Source organism: Glycine soja, chromosome 2 (assembly GCF_004193775.1).
Source record: "Glycine soja cultivar W05 chromosome 2, ASM419377v2, whole genome shotgun sequence".
In the NCBI taxonomy this organism is placed as follows: Eukaryota; Viridiplantae; Streptophyta; class Magnoliopsida; order Fabales; family Fabaceae; genus Glycine; species Glycine soja.
In genome coordinates, this window is record NC_041003.1 from 47,470,496 (window position 1) to 47,485,367 (window position 14,872).

General features: G+C 34.8%; 1 protein-coding gene and 1 pseudogene across 1 annotated transcript; both read left to right on the plus strand.

Annotated features, from left to right (window-relative positions):
* LOC114376913 lies at window positions 1–2,194 on the plus strand (annotated as a pseudogene).
* A 6,646-nt stretch (window positions 2,195–8,840) lies between these two features.
* On the plus strand, window positions 8,841–12,213 carry LOC114400231 (MDIS1-interacting receptor like kinase 2-like). Its single transcript, XM_028362574.1, has 2 exons — window positions 8,841–11,541; window positions 11,654–12,213. Exons 1-2 carry the CDS (start codon window positions 8,853–8,855, stop codon window positions 12,016–12,018), a joined length of 3,054 nt encoding a protein of 1,017 aa, XP_028218375.1. The 5' UTR covers window positions 8,841–8,852; the 3' UTR covers window positions 12,019–12,213.
* Window positions 12,214–14,872: the final 2,659 nt, after the last annotated feature.

Here is a 14,872-nt window from a genome sequence, read left to right on the forward strand (position 1 = left end):
TGCTGTAGACCACCAAATATAGGAGTGTCTAGACATAGATTGTTCTCCAACCTCAGCCATGTTTGAGGTATCACTAGCCGACAATGAACTTTCTGGCAACATTCCTACAAAAATAGGAGCTTTGTCCAGCCTTGAAAATCTGGAGCTTGCACCAAATAATATGGGTGGACCAATTCCAAATCAGGTGGGAGCATTACTCAATTTAGTTCACTTGAACTTGAGCAAGAATAATTTCACAGAAAGCATTCCTGATAGCACGCAGCAGCATCACCTCTCTCCACAGCACTCTCGACCCCAACGAGAGACCAACAAGCCAGCTTATTTACGTGACTACGTAGAGTAGTACATAGAATAGCAGGTAGTGCGTAGCAGTGAGAGAATATCCACACGTAGCCTATAGGTGTGAGTGCGCATTAAGTTTGTCAGTGCTTGTCGGCTTTGCTTTTGTGCACGTAGTGCATATGTAATAGAAGGTTCTAGTGTATCATGAACCATAAATAGGAATGCAAAAGCGCACTGAATAACAGAAAAATATTCATAACAATTCTGCTTCTTTTTCTTTTTTTTCTGGAGATTTCCTTGATCTCGAATCCAAGGAACAGCGCCCAATCAATTCCTTTGTTTAACCAATTTTAATCTCTTCAAGTTCTTGATCTTAGTTGGAATTTGTTAAATGGAGAAATACCAGCAGCACTTGCGACTATGCAAAGATTGGAAACACTAAATCTCTGGCACAACAATCTCTCTGGAGCCATTCCATCTAATTTTAAGGATATGGTTAGTTTGACCAGTCTTAACATATCTAACAACCAATTGGAGGGTTCATATCCTAATAATCCAGGCTTTCTTAAGGCTCCATTTGATGCATTGAAAAACAACAAAGGCTTGTGTGGAAATGCCTCCGGTTTGGTGTCTTGTCCAGAGTTGAGTCACAACCCTCATGGTAAAATGAGAAGTGTCATCATGTTGACATTAGTCCTCACTTTGGGTGCTGTATTTCTAGTAGTATTAATTGTTGGAGTTTCCTTATGTATTTGTTATCGAAGGGCAACAAAGGCCAAAAAGGAGGAGGTTAAAGAAGAAAAAACTCAGGATCATTATTCCTTGTGGAGTTATGGTGGAAAAATAGTATATGAAAATATCATTGAAGCCACAGAGGACTTTGATGACAAATCTCATTGGAGAAGGAGGGACTGCATCTGTTTAAAAATTAAAACTTCGTACCCCATTGTCCAGAGGCTCTTCGCTATGCGAAGGTATGGGGGAGGGATATTGTACGCAGCCTTACCCTTGCATATGCAAAGAGGCTGTTTCCGGATTCGAACCCATGACCAACAAGTCACCAAGGCACAACTTTACCGCTGCACCAGGACTGCATCTGTTTATAAGGAAAAATTACCCACCGGACAGATTGTTGCTGTGAAAAAACTTCATGCTGCACCCAACGAAGAAACACTTGATTTGAAGGCTTTACAACTGAGGTTAAGACCTTGGCAGAAATCAAGCATCGTAACATTGTGAAGTCACTTGGATATTGTTTACATCCACGTTTCTCCGTTTTGGTTTATGAGTTCCTAGAGGGGGCAGTTTGGATGAAGTACTAAACAATGTACGCGTGCAACAATATTTGATTGGGAAAGGAGGGTGAAGGGTGTTAAGGTGTGGCAAGTGCTTTGTACCATATGCATCATGGTTCCTTTCCTCCTACTGTTCATCGTGACATATCAAGCAAGAATGTTCTTATTGACAATCTTTAGAATTTAATCCTGTATATACTTGTTTCAATGATAAGTCTTGCTACTTGTTGTATAAAATCATTTTCATATTTTGATCATTGTAGAGCTTGCTTATACTAGGGAAGAGAATGAGAAATGTGATGTCTTCAGTTTTGGAGTGCTTTGTTTGGAAATAATGATGGGAAAGCATCCAGGAGATCTCATCTCTTCATTATTTTCAGGATCAGCGTCTAATTTGCTATTAAAGGATGTGTTGGACCAACGACTACCTCATCCAGAGAAGCCAGATGTTGAGGAGGTGATCTTGATTGCGAAAATAGCATTTGCTTGCTTAACTGAAATTAAGTCCATGTTTTCGCCCAAGCATGGAACAAGTGCATAACGAGTTTGTAATGCCAAAATCTTCTTCAGTGAAACTACTCCCCATGATAACACTTGGTCAACTCTTAAATAATTGAACCTTGTTTACTGGTGTGTTGTAAGTTTCTTTCTAGGAGTGCTAATAACATGGTACTTTCTGCCATATTCCATCTAAAACACTTTTTTATTGACTATAATTTGTTGAAAATTATAAAGTTGTGTTATGATAAAATAGTTTTCAATAAATTTTAGTCCATATATAACTATGTGATAGAAGGAATGTGTTAGGAAAGGAGTGTGTTATTATATTTATGTTGTTTTTGTGTGTTTCTTTTGTTTTGTGAGACCTGAAAAATGTTGAAAACGGTCTTATGTTTTTTTGTAAGTTCGGAAGTCCATAGTTTTTAGGTCGATCAAATAAATTATACAGTGTGATTTTTTTCATTTTTTTTGGTATTCAAAGGGTTTTAAGCCCAAAAAGGAGAGATTACAATGGTACTAAACGAGGCACAGACACTCCATCAGCATCTGCTTGCAACAAGAGGCTAAGGAAAGCCGAGGGTTGCTGAAAAATCACAAAATGAACATCCATAAAGCCCTATTAGCAAGCTCATCGGCAGAGGAATTAGCCTCTCTGTAGACATGAGAAATCTTGAACTGATCAAAACCTGAGAGAAGATTGTGAATAGCTGTAAGAAGGTCAGAAGCCATTACACAAGACAGAGACAGTAATGTTCTTGGTTAGATAAGGGTATTTTGACTATATATTTAAGAGTATTGTTTCGACATTTTTTTAAGAGATTATTATTTCGACATCAACCACTTGAAGACTATACAAATGGAAGACTCCCAATAAATCTTATATTATTTAGGACTGACTAAATCTGGAAGAATAAGTTTTTTTGGGGTACATTTTGAAGAATAAACTTAAGAATATGTGGTTTAAAAAATCAAATAGAAAAAAAACTTAAGAATATTTATAACCGGTATATCTGCAAGAAATATTACACACAAAAAAAATAAGGATCTACAAGAAATATTAATCCATTTTAAACAATTAAATAATCAAATGTTAGTCGATTAAAATATTTTTTAAATAATGATATACCATGAATTTTCAGAAATAACTGTTGTATGAATTTTTAATAAATCAAACAATCAATTAAAATTAAGTAAATGATTGATTCAAATTAAAAACATTGACTAATTCATTATGATAAATATACTTAAAAGATATTGTAATTAAAGTCGGTAGGGTAAATGAAGTGGTGCTATATTTATATATATTTTGTTATTATTTGGTGTTAAAAATAATTAATAAAAATTGAAAAATGATTAGATGAAAAGCTGTATCCATCTAAAGTTATTACGTGACATAATCTTTGATTATATTTTTTAAAAAATATTGTAAAATTTATAATTTATAATATATTATATATAATATAATAGAAAAATAGTATTTTTTACAACAATAATAGCAAGACTCAGAAAAAAATAGTTAATAAATAAGAAAAGGGTCTTACTTAAAAAGACTCTCCTTTAACAAACGTCAAGGGCATTATGGGCAACTAGGGCCTCTCTAAATTTTTAAATAATAAAAAATATAAATTAAATACAGTTAATAAAAAAATGATTTAGAATAAGAAAAATTAATAATATAAAAATAGTGAAAAATTAAAATTTAAAAAATAATTTAAAAGTAAAATTATTCCATGAAAAGACTATTTAGCCATAAGAAAATCATAAGTGGGCTTAAAAAAGAGTGATAGAGTTAACCTAGTCGACTATATAAAGATAAAGTGTCTCCTCTGCTTATCCCAACCCTAGTGCAGTATTCTGCTATCTCGCTCGCAGTTGCTTTGCAACAAAAGAAAGCCGTCTTTGGTACGGCGTCGTTTGGTAAGTCTCCCACTCTCAGTGCCTTGTTCGATCTGACTTGAGAGAAAGATAACTCCGTTATCTCGTGCTTTGTAAATTTCTCTTTGCCCTAACAATTTCTGCGATTGCAGATTGAAAAATCAAAATTATTATACCTTTTTTTTTTCTTTTCGCTTTCATTTTCTGTGTATAAATAGTGATTCTTCGAAGCCAATGATGATTGACTATTATCAGTGTAGCAAGTGCCGTCTGAAAAGCTAACTGTTGTACGGCGTGTGATGTACATTTTTCACACTGTCTGAGGCTTCGATCTTCTTTTTTTTCTAAAATCTAATTTCAAAATTTTTATTCTATGGTTTGGGATTTTTTTAAAAAGTAATTCCTCTGAAACTTAAAACTAAAATAGGCTAAATCAAATGCACTACTTCAGCACATGCTTCCTTGATGCCAATTAGGTTGAGCACTCTTGCAGCTCCTATTTGAATGTAAAAATGTAATTGAAGTGCTGTTGGATTAAATGAAAATCAACGAGTCTCTTCTTATTCTCAACCGTTGGAATATAGTGTGATTATTATCTCAAGCTCACTCAAACTGAACCAAATTGAAATCTGGAATGTTGATTGGTCAATGGTGAAGGAATTTTGGACTATGCAACTCCAGTAAAACCTGATCTACCCTCTTCAAAATCAAGATCAAGTTGGTGTCTTTTCAAGGCAAATAAATTGGTGATTTGGTGGGAATAATTTGTTGTATTGAATGGCAAATTACACAAATCTTCGTTTCAATTATTTACTCTTAATCTGAACGTTCGGAACTTCACCCACTGTCACTCATGTTTGATTTGTCTATATCAAACCTAAATTAGATAAAGACTAAAGAGTATAAAAAAACCAGCATAAATCTTAAACAACTCTGCCTCATCCTACTCGTTCAGTTAGTCCAACAATTCCTCGAATAAAAGGCCATGATGCTCATGATTCATGAAGGTGCTATTGAAATATAAAATGACCCTATCCCATAATAAGCAACTTGCGATTACAACTCAAAAAAGAGTGGAACTTACACAGAAACAAGGCAACCGTCCCTGTTCCAAAATAAAGAAGCTTTGGCCTATAAATAACATCATTACAATATATGCATACTGCATGAGCAGACACAAATGAACCTAAAGTCACATATGACTATCTAAACGGATTGACTGGGTTAAAGTATTAGGCAATTTTATTCTAAATAACTGGCGTGTGCCTAGTCATGCTGCCTTGTATGCAACCAAGTTTTTAAATTGTGGTCGCAGTCAGTTAATCACTAACTATCCTAGACATTGTTCAATGCTCATTTCTAACTTTTAAAAAACATATTGCTCATTTTTTTTTCGAATTGTTTTCATTCTCTCTAGTTTCAATGGTGTTTAATCACTAAACCAATGCAACCTATAATAAACACACATTAATTGTGTGTATCAAGCGGCGTGGTAACCACAGCAGCCAAACCTTGTAGTGACTAAAACAAAAAGAGTGAAACAGAGACATATGCCTCGCATAGTCTTGTAATGACAGAAACAAAAAGAGTGAAACAGAGCGAGGGAGCTTACCTTTGCCGAGATCTTTGAGTGGCAAAGGAAGGCTGTGACACCCTCTATCCCTTACATATATACTAACAAATGAATAAAAGTTCAAATATTAATTAAAAGTTTTTTTAAAATATTTTTAAATACAAGTCTTTCAAAGGGATAAAATGCTCACATTCACTTTCTTCTACATCATATTCAAACTTGTTCAAATGAATAATAAAGTCATCTTGGCTCAAACAAGGTCGTCTAAGACTTCATACAATTAATATAAAACCTTATACCACAATGTCACATCCTATCAGAGCGTTGTGTCTCGACGTCCTTCAGCACAAGGTTCCTTAAAGCAATTCACCTAGTCATCTGCTCCCCCGAACACAAGTTCAAGATCATCATAGGATCCAAACACAAACAACACACGGGGAGTGAGTTATCACATTCCTAACTAATAGAGAAGCAAGACAACTAGATATACATATCATATAAACCAAATAAAACTTACTTACACGTAACTCACGTAATTTCGCCACTTTGTCATTCAAAGTTCACTTTTCATCCATCAATCACACTTTTCAATCATTAATCACATCACACAAGAATCACACGCTCCGATCAAGACATAATAACACATTAATTTCATAATAAACAATTAGCAAGCGCATGAGACAGTTATGCTAAGACTCAAGCCTATATGTAATGTGGTACCATGTCAGTGAAAAATCACCCTGAGGCGCTTAGGAGTACATAACAAGACACGCCACACAATGGGTTTGTCAGGTCACTCTCACTAAGTAAGATCATAGGGAGACCAGTCAGGGTCACGATGTTTTGCGAGAATGCTCCAACCATATGGGATCAGCATAGGCTTAAAGGAGCACTCAAACACGGTGACCCCCAAGGCCTACACTCCGAAGAGTCCGTCAGGGCCTCTCCCTCCTGATTCAGGTCCAACCCCTAAAATCATTTTAGCACACAGACACTGCTCATGAATTATACAATACTCAGGACCTCACACTAGTGTTTTAAACACGCACAACATATTGCGCTACAATTTAACACTGGTTCCTAAATAGGAAACCTACACTTTCTCTTTAACACTGCGCATTTACACTTTTCTCAAGATAACATTGGTCGGGTTATTGTACAATTCACAACTTACAACACAAATAATGTCACATCAAGAGTTAATCACACACTTATTCACAACCAAAACTCATTCACAATTTCACATCTCATAATGTCACAATCCACCATCACATGTTTTCACGCATCTCACAATTCAATACCTGTTCTACTTTACACTTTTACTCAATCTCAATAACAATATTGTGATCTCAAAACAACATGTCATTCCACAATTCATCACATATTTCATTCATAGACATTGCTCATGAATTATACAATACTCATGACCTCACACTCATGTTTTAAATCATACAACATATTGCGCTACAATTTAACACTATTTCCTAACTAGGAACCTACACTTTTTATTTAACATTGCGCATAAACATTTTTCTCAATATAAACACTGGTCGGGTTATTATATAATTCACAGCTTTCAACACAATTAATGTCACAATCAACCATCTTATATTTACGTGTATCTCACAATTTATCACATTCAACTTTGCACTTATATTCAATCTCCATAACAATATTACAATATCAAAGTAATATGTTATTCTACAATTCATCATATATTTGATTTATCACTTATATACAATTCCAATCATAATTTCATAATTCTAATATAACTATTTATTACACTAATATTATTCAAAGCACAACAAATTATACAAGAATATTTCTTAATCCACGAGGAGTAAAAATCTCTCACATAATTTCACTTAATCATACAAGAAGAATTTCAATATAATGAAACATCCCAAAAATAAACCCCAATTTGACCCTCTAAGGATCTCTACGCATATTTTCACTAATCCCCAATTGTGAATAACTCATCCCTTACCTCTAAGTGGACTCACGTGTCTTCAGACAGTGATAGCAGCATCTCTAGCGATTCCCTGAGATTCCTCGAGTCTTTTCCTCTGACTGCTTCGATAGAGTTTCCAAACGTCAGAGAGACAGAGAAGGGATTGAAGCTTCCACTTGTACTGTCTTCGTGCGATTCTTTTTTCTCTCTCCGTGAATTTTATCTCACAAATCCCGACGGTGAAGATGTGAGGAACTGAATCACGAACCACATATCAAATTTTCGTGAAAATCCAACGGTTAACCAAACCATTATCGTAGTTTTACCGAGACAACTCTGGGTTTCTACGGGAAAGAAAAAGGCTACGATGCGAAGGGTATTTCTCTCAGCTTAGACATGATACCGAAATTCCCAACGGTGAGAATACTCATAATTGGGTTGCAAACCTGGTGCTTAAATTTCACAACGATCCAACGGTGAATAAATCCAAGATCGTCGTTTTTCTGAGACAGATTTGGTGATCTATAAGAAAAAAAAAGGATTTTGAAAGGAGAAAAGAGAAAAAATGAAAATGAGGCGAAGAGGAAGCACCTGACTTAACATAACTATTTATACCTAGGGTACTCAGCCTATTATTTGCTCTTTATTTATTTATTTATTTATTTATTTTTACTAAAAAAACTTTTTAAATTTATTTACGAAAAATGGGATGTTACAACGGCGGTGTGAGAGGATTTGGACGCTGACAGGAGAGCAGGAGAGACTTTTCACATCGACGGCGAACAAGAGAAACCAAAATTATTTGAAACACAGTTTCTCCAAAAACCTTATTTGAAATCTTTTTTCAAAGAGATGTTTTTTAAGAAACCAAGGTTGAAACCAACTTTCAACAACGGTTTTTTTAAACCGTCTTAAACTTTTTGTAATTTTTACAAAATTATCACTACCTTTTTCACAACTATGATTTCAAAAAATCATCTTTGGTTCAGCGTTGTTGAATCACATTGTTGTAATAATGCAATAAAAATAATCTTTAAATTAGACACCTAATAAAAGGTACTAAACAAGTATTAGGATGTGTCAATGTGAAAAACGTAATTAACAATATCACAACAAATAAGACGTGATTAACAATACCACAACAAATAAAAATAAGATACAATGAATGAGTCATTTGATTTGTGTGTCATAAAATTGCAACGTTCAACATGGCCTTTTCATCAACGACACTTTTCCTCGCTGCTTGCTCTTTTTCAGGCAAGGAGTATTCAAGTAATGGACCCTACTTAAACAGACTAGTACAACAATGGCACTACATAATGCGGCAAGCAGAACAATCATTTGTGAGCATTCCTCACTTACCTCAGAGGCCAACATGATGATGTCCACAAAGCTTGTATCGTTTCAGTTGATTATTATATTCACTTTCTTCTGTTCACTTTTAAGGCTCTCTTATTTGGAAGTTTCTGGCATTTCTTTTGCCAATGCTACTGTTATGGTTGGCTATGAAGCTGCAGAAGATGAAGACATTGAAGCAATAAGTGCTCTATTGAAGTGGAAAGCCAACCTTGATAACCAAAGCCAGGCTTTCTTGTCTTCTTGGTCCACCTTTACTTGCCCTTGCAAGTGGAAAGGAATTGTTTGTGATGAATCCAACTCTGTCAGCACTGTAAATGTTTCAAATTTTGGACTAAAAGGTACACTTCTCAGTCTAAACTTTCCGTCATTTCATAAGCTCCTCAATCTGGATGTAAGTCACAACTTCTTCTATGGATCTATTCCCCACCAAATTGGTAACATGTCCAGAATTTCTCAGTTGAAAATGGATCATAATCTTTTTAATGGTTTCATCCCGCCAACAATTGGTATGTTGACAAATCTTGTTATACTTGATTTGTCATCCAACAATCTCTCTGGTGCAATCCCTTCAACTATTAGAAACTTGACAAATTTGGAACAACTTATCCTCTTTAAAAACATTCTCTCAGGCCCTATTCCTGAGGAGTTGGGAAGACTTCATTCTCTCACAATAATCAAATTGCTAAAAAATGATTTTTCTGGGTCAATCCCATCTTCCATAGGAGACTTGGCTAATTTGAGAACACTTCAACTCAGTCGTAATAAACTTCATGGATCAATTCCTTCCACTCTTGGAAACTTGACAAACCTCAATGAATTGTCCATGTCTAGAAACAAGCTTTCTGGATCAATTCCAGCTTCCGTTGGAAACTTGGTCTATCTACAGAAGCTTCACCTTGCAGAAAATGAACTTTCTGGGCCTATTCCATCTACCTTCAGAAATTTGACAAATCTCACCTTCCTATTACTTCATATGAACAACCTTAGTGGTAGTTTTTCAACAGCAATAAGTAACCTTACCAATTTAATAAACTTACAACTAAGCTCGAATCATTTCACTGGCCCTTTGCCTCAACATATTTTTGGAGGGTCACTTTTATATTTTGCTGCCAATAAGAATCATTTCATTGGTCCAATTCCAACAAGTTTGAAGAACTGCTCCAGCCTTGTTAGGCTCAACCTTGCAGAAAATATGTTGACCGGAAATATTTCAAATGATTTTGGTGTATATCCAAATTTGAACTACATTGATCTGAGTAGCAATTGCCTTTATGGCCACCTTTCATCAAATTGGGCCAAAAGCCATGATCTCATAGGCCTAATGATTTCATACAATAGTTTATCCGGTGCTATACCCCCAGAGCTAGGTCAGGCACCTAAGTTACAAAAGCTTGAACTGTCTTCAAATCATCTAACAGGAAAAATTCCAAAAGAACTTGGCAACTTGACCTCCTTGACTCAACTCTCCATAAGTAACAACAAACTTTCAGGCAACATTCCCATAGAAATAGGATCTTTAAAGCAACTTCATCGCTTGGATCTTGCAACAAATGATTTAAGTGGCTCAATCCCAAAACAGCTCGGAGGGTTGCTCAGTTTAATTCACTTAAACTTAAGCCATAACAAATTCATGGAAAGCATTCCCTCTGAATTTAGCCAATTGCAATTTCTTCAAGATCTTGATCTTAGTGGAAATTTTTTAAATGGAAAAATTCCAGCAGCACTTGGAAAATTGAAGGTATTGGAAATGTTGAACCTCTCCCACAACAGTCTCTCTGGATCCATTCCTTGTAATTTTAAGCATATGTTGAGCTTGACAAATGTTGACATATCTAACAACCAATTAGAGGGTGCAATTCCAAACAGTCCAGCCTTCCTTAAGGCACCATTTGAAGCATTGGAAAAAAACAAACGCTTGTGTGGTAATGCTTCAGGGTTGGAACCTTGTCCATTGAGTCACAATCCTAATGGTGAAAAGAGAAAGGTCATAATGTTGGCACTATTCATTAGTTTGGGTGCACTATTGCTAATAGTGTTTGTGATTGGAGTTTCATTATATATTCATTGGCAAAGAGCAAGAAAAATAAAAAAGCAGGACACGGAAGAACAAATTCAAGATCTTTTTTCCATATGGCATTATGATGGAAAAATAGTGTACGAAAATATAATCGAAGCAACAAATGATTTTGATGACAAATATCTCATTGGAGAAGGGGGGTTTGGATGTGTTTACAAGGCTATCTTGCCCTCTGGCCAGATTGTTGCTGTGAAAAAACTTGAGGCTGAAGTGGACAATGAAGTGCGTAATTTTAAGGCTTTTACAAGTGAAGTTCAGGCCTTGACAGAAATCAAACATCGTCACATTGTGAAGTTGTATGGATTTTGTGCGCATCGGCATTATTGTTTTTTGGTTTATGAGTTCCTAGAAGGTGGCAGCTTGGATAAAGTCCTAAACAACGACACACATGCAGTGAAGTTTGATTGGAATAAGAGGGTTAACGTTGTTAAAGGTGTGGCAAATGCTTTGTATCATATGCATCATGGTTGCTCTCCTCCTATTGTTCATCGCGACATATCAAGCAAGAATGTTCTTATAGATTTGGAATTTGAAGCTCGCATCTCTGACTTTGGAACAGCAAAGATTCTAAATCATAATTCACGCAATTTGAGTTCGTTTGCAGGCACTTATGGATATGCTGCACCAGGTTAGGCCCTTTTTATTTTTTATTTTTTTATCTTAGGAAACTTTACATTTGTTTCAATAATAAGCATTTCTACATGTTGTGTAATATTATTTTCATATTTTGATCGTTGTAGAGCTTGCTTATACTATGGAAGTGAATGAGAAATGTGATGTCTTCAGTTTTGGGGTCCTTTGTTTGGAAATAATAATGGGAAATCATCCAGGCGATCTCATTTCTTCAATGTGTTCACCCTCTTCAAGACCAGTAACATCTAATTTGCTATTGAAGGATGTGCTGGACCAAAGACTTCCTCTTCCAATGATGCCAGTTGCTAAGGTGGTGGTCTTGATTGCAAAAGTGGCATTTGCTTGTTTGAATGAACGACCACTTTCTCGCCCAACCATGGAAGATGTGTACAACATGTTTGTGATGCATAAATCACCTTTAATGAAGGAGACATTAGACACCATTGCACTTGGACAACTTCAAAATCATTGAACTTGGTTTTCTTTTGTATTGTAAGTTTATGTTTTTTTTTCTTTCCTCTTTTTGCTGTTAGTCATGTGTTGTAAGCTTGTCTAGAAATATTTGACAATAAATTGGTTGTCTGCAATAAATTGTTGAAGTTAGGAAATTTTATACCTAGAATTTATGTATTCAGCAGACACTAAAAACATTTATTAGAGCATTGGTTTTGCATAGGACCGTAATGAATCAAATCAACTCAAACAGAGTTCAAGACTCAATTCAATAATTGATTCGTTGAACTTTGTTCATCAATCAAATAAGTTGAACAAAGTTAAAAACTGAACTTGTATGGTAAACAAGTTGAAGTTGAATTATGTATAATTTGATTTAATTGGTTCATAAACCAACTCAATGTATAATCAAATTGATTGATTGATGAATATATACACATTTCTCCAACAAGAGTGTATAAATAATTGATTCATGATCATTGAAGATTTGAGTTGAATTTTATCATACTTTAACATGGTATCAAAACTCTGAAAGCAGAATGTGTATAGGTGCTTGATGAATATGTTTCACTCATCGTAATCAAGTCTTCACTCTTTTTTATTTATATTTTTTTTGTTTTACTTTAAGTTATACACACTTTAGTGTACAAATAAAAATTATACATGGAAAATCAATCAAAAATCATGGTAAGTATATCTTTTAAGGTAGTTATTATAATATCTTCTACTCCGATATGCATATTTATATAATAAAATACACGAAAATACAAAATTACATAAAAGAGATTTTAAGTATAAAAAGGTTCACGTGGATAAAAGGTTCACATCCACATTAATCATCAAATTTAAAACTTATCGAATAAGAGTATGAAAACATCTCCATCCCAAAACAAGGCCGTCCAATTTTTTTTTTCAAAAGGAAAACAAGTTAAGCAGCGAAACAACATAAAGTAACATGTTCAAAACATTATGCAAATAATATGGAAACTCATGTCCCAATGTCACATCCTATCAGAACGTTGTGTCCCAGCGTCCTTTAGCACGAGGTTCTTTAAAGTCATCCGCCTAACCATCTGCTCCCACAAACACAAGATTCAATATCATCATAGGATCCAAACACAAACAACACACATAGAGTGAATTATCACATTCCTAAATAAGTAGAGATAAACAAAAGCTTGTATATATATAATACAAGTATAACAAGCTTAACTTAGCATAATTTGCATCATTTTACCACTCATTGCATAACATCACTTGTCCCAAGGATTTAATCACAAAATTACATTTCACACCTTCACATTAATCACATGTTCAAAACAAAACATGTCAAGTACAACACAACCTCTCACACTCACACAATTCACTATTTACCATCACGTAACAAGTCATAATAATCATTATACAGGCGTTATGCAACAGATACACTAAGACTCGTCTTATATGTAATGTGATACCATGTTAGTGAAAAAACTCATTGGGCACCTAGGAGTACATGACAAGACGGACCTTACATTGGAAGTTAGGACACTTTCACTAGCTGAAATCATAAGAAGACCAGTCACGGTCATTCTATTTTGCGAGAATGCTCCAACCATATGGGATCAGCATAGGCTTGAATGAACATTCAAACCGAGTGTATTTTACCCTCAAGGTGACACTCCAAAAAGTTTGTCATGGTCTCTCCCTTTTGATTCAGGTCCAACCCAAAAAAATATTTTAACACGCAAACTCTATTTATGAACTATACAAAACACACAACTGCTCAATTGTTTTCAAAATAATTTTAACTCATTGCACTTCAAAGTGATTAAACTCATCGGATTCCCACAGTGGATCCCATCATAATATTCGTTGTGCATTAACTCGTGGTCCTTAAAGAGTCTTACAGTTGTATGATTGTACAGTTCATAACTCACAACTCAATGCGTACAATATCTCAATACACATGTATCTTATAATTCAACGCATACTCAATTTATCACATAAAATCAATCTCAATCATAATGTTATAATCCCAAATAATATGTTATCACACCTTATGAATTGTATACACATCACACAATATTAATATATACATGGCATAGATACAAACTTTACCTATGAACTACGCAATACCCACAACTACTCAATTATTTTCAAAATCATTTTAACTTATCGCGTCTCAAAGTGATTCAACTCGTCGGATTCCCACAGTGCATCCCATCACAATACTCATCACCCTTAAAAGATCTTACAATTGTGTGATTGTGTAATTCATAGACCACAACTCAATGCACGCATCTCAATACATGTGCGATCTTGCAATTTAACGCATACTCAACTTGTTACTTACCCATAGTTCATTACACTTCCATAATCCCAAGACTATCACGCCTCATGTTATGTTCATATGATTAAACCCCCCAAACAATTTTACATAAGTGTAACAAAATTAAAGGAATCAAACTCATAGGTAAAAAACAAGAAAACATTAAGAGCACTCAATTTTATCAACCAATTTGCATCAGGGCATCAATTGGTCTGTCAAACACAATAATCTTGTAATTATAATCATAAAGGAAGAATTAAAATACAATAAACATCCCAAAATAAATCCCAATTTGATCCTTTAAGGATCCCTACACATGTTCATTTTAACCCCAATTGCGATAAGCTCATTCTTTAACTCTAAGCAGGTTTATGTGTAGTCTGGTAGTGATAAAGGCATCTCTAGAGGCTCTCTAAGATTACTCAAGTTTTTGCTCTGGTTGTTCTAGGCTTTCAGGCGTTAGAGAGAAGTAGGGATTATAACCTTAATTTCATTATCTTTGTGCGAGGGGCATTTATCTCTCCAAAGAAATTATTTCACAAATCCCAACGGTGAGGATGTA